Source organism: Neoarius graeffei, chromosome 24 (assembly GCF_027579695.1).
Source record: "Neoarius graeffei isolate fNeoGra1 chromosome 24, fNeoGra1.pri, whole genome shotgun sequence".
In the NCBI taxonomy this organism is placed as follows: Eukaryota; Metazoa; Chordata; class Actinopteri; order Siluriformes; family Ariidae; genus Neoarius; species Neoarius graeffei.
In genome coordinates this window covers 48,171,047-48,182,360 of record NC_083592.1, presented here as the reverse complement: position 1 = coordinate 48,182,360, position 11,314 = coordinate 48,171,047, and the positions used below count along the sequence as shown (strand labels likewise).

General features: G+C 42.1%; 1 protein-coding gene across 1 annotated transcript in view; it reads left to right on the top strand.

Moving 5' to 3' along the window:
- The first annotated feature begins 9,643 nt into the window (after nucleotides 1-9,643).
- Nucleotides 9,644-11,314, top strand: part of cfap77 (cilia and flagella associated protein 77) — a 55,721-nt gene continuing 54,050 nt past the window's right edge. The window contains exons 1-2 of the mRNA XM_060906732.1: nucleotides 9,644-9,885; nucleotides 10,387-10,459. Of these exons, the coding sequence (XP_060762715.1) occupies nucleotides 10,397-10,459 (63 nt within the window). The 5' untranslated portion in view covers nucleotides 9,644-9,885; nucleotides 10,387-10,396. The remainder of the gene's footprint in view (nucleotides 9,886-10,386; nucleotides 10,460-11,314) is intronic.

The following is an 11,314-nucleotide window of genomic DNA, read 5'->3' as shown; positions in this document are numbered from 1 at the left end:
TACCTTTAACTTTTCCAGCCTCTTATTGCCCCTGTCCCAACTTTTTTGAGACGTGTTGCTGTCATGAAATTTCAAATGAGCCAATATTTGGCATGAAATTTCAAAATATCTCAGTTTTGACATTTGATATGTTGTCTATGTTCTATTGTGAATACAATATCAGTTTTCGAGATTTGTAAATTATTGCATTCCATTTTTATTTACAATTTGTACTTTGTCCCAACTTTTTTGGAATCAGGGTTGTATTTTATTTTATTGTAAGGGTTGGGGGGTAGCTTTGGGGAACTTTCTGAGTAGTTTTGACAGTTTTGCAGTGTAATGATCTGGTTCACATCCATCCATTACCTGTAACCACTTCGGTCGTGGGCAAATTGGAGCCTATGCCAGCTGACTATGGGTGAGAGGTGGGGTACACCCTAGCCAAGTTACCAGACAGGGCTGGCACATAGAGACACACAACCATTCACACTCACATTCATACCTACGGTCAATTTAGAGTCACCAGTTAACCTAACCTGCATGTCTTTGGACTGTGGGGGAAACCGGAGCACCCGGAGGAAACCCACGCGGACACGGGGAGAACATGCAAACTCCACACAGAAAGGCCCTCGCCGGCCCCGGGGCTCGAACCCGGACCTTCTTGCTGTGAGGCGACAGCGCTAACCACTACACCACCGTGCCACCATCTGGTACACAGTGTATTGATACTGGGTTTAACACTGCCCTAAAACCAGACACTGGTATCAGATTAGGTTCATAGATCAGGGGGCTACAGTGCCTCCTAGTGGTGTCTTAACATTAAACAGAGGGCCATCACAGTTTCAACAGGGGTGTATGTTTATTATTCTCATTCCCTTTAGCCACTTTATCCTATTCTACAGGGTCACAGGCAAGCTGGAGCCTATCCCAGCTGACTACGGGTGAAAGGCGGGGTACACCCTGGACAAGTCGCCAGGTCATCACAGGGCTGACACATAGACACAGACAACCATTCACACTCACATTCACACCTACGCTCAATTTAGAGTCACCAGTTAACCTAACCTGCATGTCTTTGGACTGTGGGGGAAACCAGAGCACCCGGAGGAAACCCACGCGGACACAGGGAGAACATGCACCTCCACACAGAAAGGCCCTTGCCGGCCACGGGGCTCGAACCCGGACCTTCTTGCTGTGAGGCAACAGCGCTAACCACTACACCACCGTGCCGCCCCATTATTATTATTAGTAGTAGTAGTAGTAGTAGTAGTGAGTAAATAAGACTAAAGCTCAGTTAAGCATGCTGAGCCACACAACTCACACATTGATATATTCCACCGGCTGTGAGTCGACTCTCAGCATCCACCTCAAAGAATCGGTTCTAAGAATCGATTCGTTCGCGAACAACACCTCACAAGAATAAAGATGAACCTCAGAGCCTGTCGTTAGGAAAACATACTGTAACTCAACAGGCCAGGTTTAAGTTATAATGCAGATTTAACTGAGTACTGTAGATAAAGTACTTCTACAAAAGAGAAGAAGAAACCTTTATTTGTCATGTGCACATTTCAAGCACAGTGAGATTCATCCTCTGCATTTAACCCATCTGAAGCAGTGAACACACGCACGCACACCCAGAGCAGTGGACAGCCATACTACAGCGCTCAGGGAGCAGTCAGGGGTTCGGTACCTTGCTCAAGGGCACCCCATGTTAACCTAGCCTGCATGTCTTTGGACTATGGGGGAAACCGGAGCACCCGGAGGAAACCCATGCAGACATGGGGAGAACATGCAAACTCCACACAGAAAGGCTCCCATCAGTGGCTGGACTTGAACCCAGAACCTTCTTACTGCAAGGCAACAGTGCTAACCACTACACCAAAGGAAAGACAAGCATCTACATTCCAGACCCACAATCCAGACATTCATTTTATTTATTTGTTGGTTGTTGGTATGTTTAATATCCTGCTAATCTAGATAAACCTACAATTTATCTTACTGATTGGTTAATATTTCATAACCATGTTGGAATAAATGCAGGCAATAAAGTTGGGAATTTCAACAGAATCAAACATTGACTAAACTTAAAGCCATCTTACCTCAACAAGCTTCTGTAGGTGTGATGGTGAATTTTTAAAGACCTTTATTTCTTTTCCATTGATAAATGCAGCAAAAGAGATGATGGGCATGGATGGTCATCTTGCAGATTTACTCCCAACATTATTTTTGGATTAAGGGCAGGCTGGAAAAACAATGGGCAGGGAATTTGTCCATTTCTTACACTGATCAGCTATACTATTAAAACTACCTGCGTAATATTGTGTTGGTTTCCCTTGTGCCGCCAGAACAGCTCTGACTTGTCAAGGCAAGACCTCTGAAAGTGTCCGAACCAAGACTTTTAGCAGCAGATCCTTGAGGTCCTGTAAGATGTGAGGTGGAGTTCCATGGATTGGGCCTGTTTGTTCAGCACAACTGGATTGAGATCTGGGGAATTTGGAGACTAAGTCAACTCTATGGTCCATTGCTGATTTCCTGAGTTTGACCTAGACCAGGGGTGCCCAAATTGATCCATAAAGGGCCATGTGGCTGCAGGTTTTCATTCCAGCCATGCAGCAGCACACCTGATTTGGCTCATTCAATCAACTGAACTGTCTTCACACAGTCAAATACTTGCAGCCACACCCACCCTTGATTAAAGGGTGGGTGTGTCAGTTGATTGAATAAGCCAAATCAGGTGTGCTGCTGCATGGCTGGAATGAAAACCTGCAGCCACATGGCCCTTTATGGATCAATTTGGGCACCCCTGACCTAGACATTACAGATTATCCAGAAAGATGTATAACAGGGGTGTCCAAACTGATCCATAAAGGGCCGTGTGGCTGCAGGTTTTCATTCCAGCCATGCAGCAGCACACCTCATTTGGCTTATTCAATCAACTGACACACCCACCCTTTAATCAAGGGTGGGTGTGGCTGCAAGTATTTGACTGTGTGAAGACAGTTCAGTTGATTGAATGAGCCAAGTCAGGTGTGCTGCTGCATGGCTGGAATGAAAACCTGCAGCCACACGGCCCTTTATGGATCAGTTTGGACACCCCTGATGTATAAGAAGACCCTGACATATCCACAGCAGTGGGCAATCTAGGGTTAAGGGCCATTCCTACTGGTCCAGGGAATCAAACTGGCAACCTTTTGGTCCCAAAACTGCTTCTATAACCTTTAGGCCATGGCTTCCCCTTGATTTAATGTCTGCTCAAGTTTGAGGTCCACAGTAAACTCACAAATGATCAGTGATATGGATTGCAAATTGATATTTTTATTCAATATTTATAATCACACACACGTTCACATTTTTAATTGGCCAATGCAATGTGTGCACTACAGTGAAAAGCTGTTGCGTAATTGGCTCATGCAGACAATAATTGACAGTGTCTCCACATACTTCCATGTCCACTACTACTACTTCTTCTGGTGTGTACAAGAAACAAAGTGGAAGGGAAGTAAGGCCACCTTGAAACCTCGGAGGTGGTTTCAAGCTTTTCTGTCACATTGTGGATGGGAGAAGAAATGGTGTAGGTGTAATCCTGAATGAAGAGAGAGTGAGTGACAGAGTGATGAGTGTGAAGCTGGAAATCGAAGGGGTGATGAACATTGTCATGGCCCTCAAGTGGGGTGTGAGATGGAGAAGAAAGAATTCTGGCGTGAGTTGGATGAAGTGGTTGAAAGTATACTAAAAAAGGAAAGAGTGGTGACTGGAGACTTTCATGTTCTGGCAGTTGTGATTAAAAAAAGGTGTGTGTGAGAAAGAGAGAGAGAGAGATCAACTCAGTGTTCCTATTTGGAAGCCTGGTGCACTTGCATAGACTTTTCGCTAGGGGTCACTAAACGCTTGGTTTCTCCTAAAGTAAAGTTGCAAAAGACAGTACTGTTCAGTATCATCAGTGGTTGTGGGGGTGACGGCCATGAAAACTTTTTTTTTTTTACTTTTTTTCATATGATTATATATTTGTTATGTCTATTTAACAGTTATTCCACGAAACTGAGTCGTACATGGGCTGATAGCTGACAAGGCGCGTAGCATGGAGTTGGCTATAATCTATGTACGACGAGATCTCATCTCATTATCTCTAGCCGCTTTATCCTGTTCTACAGGGTCACAGGCAAGCTGAAGCCTATCCCAGCTGACTACGGGCGAAAGGCAGGGTACACCCCGGACAAGTCGCCAGGTCATCACAGGGCTGACACATAGACACAGACAACCATTCACACTCACATTCACACCTACGGTCAATTTAGAGTCACCAGTTAACCTAACCTGCATGTCTTTGGACTGTGGGGTAAACCGGAGCACCCGGAGGAAACCCACACGGACATGGGGAGAACATGCAAACTCCGCACAGAAAGGCCCTCGCCAGCCACGGGGCTTGAACCCGGACCTTCTTGCTGTGAGGCGACAGTGCTAACCACTACACCACTGTGTCGCCCCAAGGCTCACCTGTTAATTGAACAGCATTCCAGGTGACGACCTCATAAAGCTGGTTAAGATAACACCAATAGTGTACAAAGCATCATCAAGGTAAACGCTGGATATGCTGAAGAATCTAAAATATGAAACATATTGGGGGGGGTTAAACACTTTTTTGTTTACCACACAAATCCATATGTATTCTAGATATTCTTTTATAGGGGCAGCATGGTGGTATAGTGGTTAGCACTGTCACCTCTCAGCAAGAAGGTCCTGGGTTCGAGTCCAGCGGCTGGCGAGGGCCTTTCTGTGTGGAGTTTGCATGTTCTCCCTGTGTATGCGTGGGTTTCCTCTGGATGCTCCGGTTTCCCTCACAGTCCAAAGACATGCAGGTTAGGCTAATTGGTGGCTCTAAATTGACCGTAAGTGTGAATGGCTGTTTGTCTCTATGTGTCAGCCCTGTGATGACCTGGTGACTTGTCCAGGGTGTACCCCGCCTTTCGCCCGTAGTCAGCTGGGATAGGCTCCAGCTTGCCTGCGACCCTGTAGAACAGGATAAGTGATCACAGATAATGGATGGATGGAAGTTATTTCATAGTTTTGATGTCTTCAGTGTCATTCTACAATGTAGAAAACACAAAATACAGAGAAACCTATGAATGAGTAGGGGTGTCCAGACTTTTGACTGGTACTGTACATGTATTTATAAATGTACAACAGAGTTGACATTAAATTGTAAAGTTTATAAAGTGTTAAAGAAAATGTGGTAGTCAACGAACATCAGTTACTGAGGGAGTGTAAAGAAGTACAGAATGATCATTTGGCTCTAGAAAAACATAATGAAGGCTACTGGGTTTTGGTGCAAAATGAAGAAGCGAGTGTGACGGTCAAAGTGTCCAGAAGAACTGTGGCTGGTTCTGGAAGATGCTCAGTAAAACCTACAGCTCATTTCCTTCTATATAAAACTGCACTCATTGGACCTCAGACTACTATTTATTTATTTTTTTAAGCAAAGGGTTGTCTCACACCAAATATTGACTTTGTTTTACAACCCCTATTCCAAAAAAGTTGGGACAAAGTACAAATTGTAAATAAAAACGGAATGCAATGATGTGGAAGTTTCAAAATTCCATATTTTATTCAGAATAGAACATACCGTAGATGACATATCAAATGTTTAAACTGAGAAAATGTATCATTTAAAGAGAAAAATTAGGTGATTTTAAATTTCATGACAACAACACATCTCAAAAAAGTTGGGACAAGGCCATGTTTACCACTGTGAGACATCCCCTTTTCTCTTTACAACAGTCTGTAAACGTCTGGGGACTGAGGAGACAAGTTGCTCAAGTTTAGGGATAGGAATGTTAACCCATTCTTGTCTAATGTAGGATTCTAGTCGCTCAACTGTCTTAGGTCTTTTTTGTCGTATCTTCCATTTTATGATGCACCAAATGTTTTCTATGGGTGAAAGATCTGGACTGCAGGCTGGCCAGTTCAGTACCCGGACCCTTCTTCTACTCAGCCATGATGCTGTAATTGATGCAGTATGTGGTTTGGCATTGTCATGTTGGAAAATGCAAGGTCTTCCCTGAAAGAGACGTCGTCTGGATGGGAGCATATGTTGCTCTAGAACCTGGATATACCTTTCAGCATTGATGGTGTCTTTCCAGATGTGTAAGCTGCCCATGCCACACGCACTAATGCAACCCCATACCATCAGAGATGCAGGCTTCTGAACTGAGCGCTGATAACAACTTGGGTCTTCCTTCTCCTCTTTAGTCCGAATGACACGGCGTCCCTGAGTTCCATAAAGAACTTCAAATTTTGACTCGTCTGACCACAGAACAGTTTTCCATTTTGCCACAGTCCATTTTAAATGAGCCTTGGCCCAGAGAAGACGTCTGCGCTTCTGGATCATGTTTAGATACGGCTTCTTCTTTGAACTATAGAGTTTTAGCTGGCAACAACAGATGGCACGGTGAATTGTGTTCACAGATAATGTTCTCTGGAAATATTCCTGAGCCCATTTTGTGATTTCCAATACAGAAGCATGCCTGTATGTGATGCAGTGCTATCTAAGGGCCCGAAGATCACGGGCACCCAGTATGGTTTTCCGGCCTTGACCCTTACGCACAGAGATTCTTCCAGATTCTCTGAATCTTTTGATGATATTATGCACTGTAGATGATGATATGTTCAAACCCTTTGCAATTTTACACTGTCGAACTCCTTTCTGATATTCCTCCACTATTTGTGGGCGCAGAATTAGGGGGATTGGTGATCCTCTTCCCATCTTTACTTCTGAGAGCCGCTGCCACTCCAAGATGCTCTTTTTATCACGGGCGCAGATAGAGGGGGGGACGGGGGGGATTCGTCCCACCCAGATTTAAATTCACCTCGTTCGGTCCCCCCCACTCATAGGGAGGAAAAAACGTCTATGCTGTCTTTCTTTACATAAGGCAAACCTCACGGAAAAATCAAAAGACTAATTACCATTCGGTTTATTGAGGTGCACAGCAGTGTATACATAGCTGCAACTGCGCAGACTGCACAGGTTGCGAGCTCGAGCTTGGTTGCTATGGTTACCTACAAGTTTGACAGGCATATCGGGGACAGCTCCTCCTAGTTCACACTGTAAACCCGAATAAGTTGAGTTTACTTAAAAAAACTGAGGAAAGTGGTTGCCTTAAAAAAAATAAGTAATTATTAATGATTGAATTGAGTACCTTAAACTTACCAGAAGATTGTAAGTTTAAGGTACTCAATTCAATCATTAATAATTACTTATTTTTTTTAAGGCAACCACTTTCCTCAATTTTTTTAAGTAAACTCAACTTATTCGGGTTTACAGTGCAGGACCCCAACACGGCATAATGAAGGGTGCCAAAAGGCAGAAAACGATTGCATCGTTTAAAAAAAAAACGACTGTAAGTAAACTGTACCTTACTTTATCATATCACCTTGCAATTTTTTGATAGTCTGTTCAAAGTAATGTCGTAGTGAAAGTAAAATCGTATGGAGTAGAGATGCCTTTCTGGTAGCCTCCTTCTTTCGGTGGTAGCCTGTAGATACAGTGCTCAGAAGGCAGTTTTAATGTTTAATCTGGAGTTCCCTGCCATAATTTCAGAGAGCATATTGTTTCATAAGGAAACTTTGTGAAGAGTTGTTGACTGACTGCCGCTCACGCAACACACAGGCATAGTTAGAAAGTCAGGATGCACTGGGTTACACTTTACACACACACACACAGCCCAGCCTCTCGCTATGTTTAACAGTTAGAATTTAGCGGTTTTAAAACTAGTTTTGCAATTTCTGTGCGTGATGATAATGTGTAAACTTTGGATTTCCATAGGCTATGTTAAAATGTTCTCATTGTCCTGGCCTGCAGGTAGTTCCTGGTGATGGCAGTGAGGGAGGTGAAATAACATGTATACACACTACCGTTCAAAAGTTTGGGGCCACCCAGACAATTTTGTGTTTTCCATGAAAAGTCACACTTTTATTTACCACCATAAGTTGTAAAATGAATAGAAAATATAGTCAAGACATTTTTCTGGCCATTTTGAGCATTTAATCGACCCCACAAATGTGATGCTCCAGAAACTCAATCTGCTCAAAGGAAGGTCAGTTTTATAGCTTCTCTAAAGAGCTCAACTGTTTTCAGCTGTGCTAACATGATTGTACAAGGGTTTTCTAATCATCCATTAGCCTTCTGAGGCAATGAGCAAACACATTGTACCATTAGAACACTGGAGTGAGAGTTGCTGGAAATGGGCCTCTATACACCTATGGAGATATTGCAACAAAAACCAGACATTTGCAGCTAGAATAGTCATTTACCACATTAGCAATGTATAGAGTGGATTTCTGATTAGTTTAAAGTGATCTTCATTGAAAAGAACAGTGCTTTTCTTTCAAAAATAAGGACATTTCAAAGTGACCCCGAACTTTTGAACGGTAGTGTACAAGAAAAGAAAATGGAATCATTTGCTGACAGCTCAGTCCCCCCCAGTTCAAAAATCCTATCTGCACCCCTGCTTTTTATACCCAGTCATGTTAATGACCTATTGCCAATTGACCTAATGAGTTGCAATTTGGTCCTCCAGCTGTTCCTTTTTTGTACCTTTAACTTTTCCAGCCTCTTATTGCCCCTGTCCCAGCTTTTTTGAGATGTGTTGCTGTCATGAAATTTCAAATGAGCCAATATTTGGCATGAAATTTCAAAATGTCTCACTTTCGACATTTGATATGTTGTCTATGTTCTATTGTGAATACAATATCAGTTTCTGAGATTTGTAAATTATTGCATTCCGTTTTTATGTACAATTTGTATTTTGTCCCAACTTTTTTGGAATCGGGGTTGTATTTATCATGGCTTACTGATTAGAATTTATAGCATTTTTTTAAGCTAAGTCTTTATTGTCATTGTCACTTTTTCGAAGGTACAACGAAATTGAAGGTGCTGTTGACTCATGAGTTATAGAAAAAATAAAAACAAATAAAGTCTCATCTCATTATCTCTAGCCGCTTTATCCTGTTCTACAGGGTCACAGGCAAGCTGGAGCCTATCCCAGCTGACTATACGGGCGAAAGGCGGGGTACACCCTGGACAAGTCGCCAGGTCATCACAGGGCCGACACATAGACACAGACAACCATTCACACCTACAGTCAATTTAGAGTCACCAGTTAACCTAACCTGCATGTCTTTGGACTGTGGGGGAAACCGGAGCACCCGGAGGAAACCCACGCGGACACGGGGAGAACATGCAAACTCCGCACAGAAAGGCCCTCGCCGGCCACGGGGCTCGAACCCGGACCTTCTTGCTGTGAGGCGACAGCGCTAACCACTACACCACCGTGCCGCCCAGCAAATAAAGTATAAAAATAAATAGTAAAGTACACAGAATTGCACTGGTAAAATAGTATAAACAGAATATAAACAGAATTGTATTGGTTCTGTATGTACACAGATTGCACTGATAAGAATATATAATTAACATATTTTTTTAAATGTAGAAACATTCCATTTTCATTTTAAAGCCTTTTTTGATCATCTACAGCATTTCTTTACATGTGCCTCAGACTTTTGCACAGGACTGTATCCTTTATTTCATACTACAGGAAAACAATATTCTTGTAAACCATGCAGTTCCAGAGTTTCAGCACGAGCGTCACGTTGCCATGACAACACAGAAAGAACGCGACCGACCAAGGAGCCACAGCTGTGTGTTTTCATCATCCTTTTCGGAATATTTCTGATTTTACTTTCAATTTGAACTGGTTTCTTATCTAGTTCTGGATAAATACTGTTCAACTACACACGGTTATCTACGAACTTCACTCCTGATAGTTTTCTTTACTAAAATCGATCAGATTAAGTGATTCTCGTTGCACTTCCGGGTTGCTAGCTTGCTAACTAGCTTGTCCTATATACTAGGTAATGTATTTATTTGGTTTACTTATTGATAAAATACATAATAATGAAAGTTAACTTCGAATTTTGTAATGTCTGGGATTGAAATGTATATATATGTGTGTGTGTGTGTGTGTGTGTGTGTGTGTATAATATATATATAGATAGATAGATAGATAGATAGATAGATAGATAGATAGATAGATAGATAGATAGATAGATAGATAGATATTTTTTTTCCTTACCAGTGCAATCTGTACATACAGAACCAATACAATTCTGTTTATATTTTATTTTTACTATTTTATCAGTGCAATCTGTGTACATATAGAACCAATACAATACAATTCTGTTTACATTCTGTTTATACTATTTTACCAGTGCAATTTTGTGTACTTTACTATTTATTTTTATACTTTATTTGTTTTTTTTTTCTATAACTCATGAGGCAACAGCACCTTCAATTTCGTTGTACCTTTGAAAAAGTGACAGTGACAATAAAGACTTATCTAAATGTCTTTGCAGGCTGGTGGAGATGGACTCTGCACATGTCGGAGTGGTCAGAGAGTCAATGACCAACAATCCCCTTATCAAGAAGGTAGGAAGTGTTTACAAACAAATAGCCTACGTCACACACACCTGCAATGAGATTTATTTATTTATTTGACAGTATTAAATACTTGATCAGAAATGTGTTTATGTGCAGTTCTAGTATACAACCACCAGATGGCAGTATGTTTCCTCAAATCATAGAAGTGTCTCGAAATGGGCCTCCTGGTTCATTTTAACTCAAAAACTATGGACGTCAGAATGATATTCAGAATGATTCTCAGAATGACTCTCAGAATCCAACTTCATTAACTCTTCCAGTGGAGCAGAAGGGAGGATGAAATGAGGCAGTACAATCCTTTATTTCTCCATTCGGTATCAGCATTATTTAAACATAATGTCCTGACACAGCCAAGCCCTTCCCTCACCTTATCATCCTTTCCATCCTTTCACACTCCTCCAGCCATTCTGATCTTTGCCTGGTCGCACCCCTCCTGTGTCTCTCACCGTTCTCCAGGGTTATTTGATATGCCCCTTTTGACTGATGCAGAAAATAGGATTACTGTATTTAAATGTCTATGATAATGAACCGCGTGTGTATTGCTATACTCCCACAAGATCAAGGATTTCTCATTCGTTTCCATCGTAAGCCGTTTTAGCTACAGCTTTTGGCCTTGCTCCGGAACAATGGAGGAGTCATCTGTGAGGATTAAGGCTTTTGTCATTTTGGCATTGCCTGATGTTTCTCTGTTTCTCCTCTCTTGTGATTTGGTTTTGAACATTATTATTATGCAGAACATTACATGTGAGAGACAGAGGTTGGAAACTGACAGCACGTTTTCTCTGAAAAGGGGTTGCGGGAACTCATTCACAAGTACACTGTTAGAAACGGGTACAGTAGGAG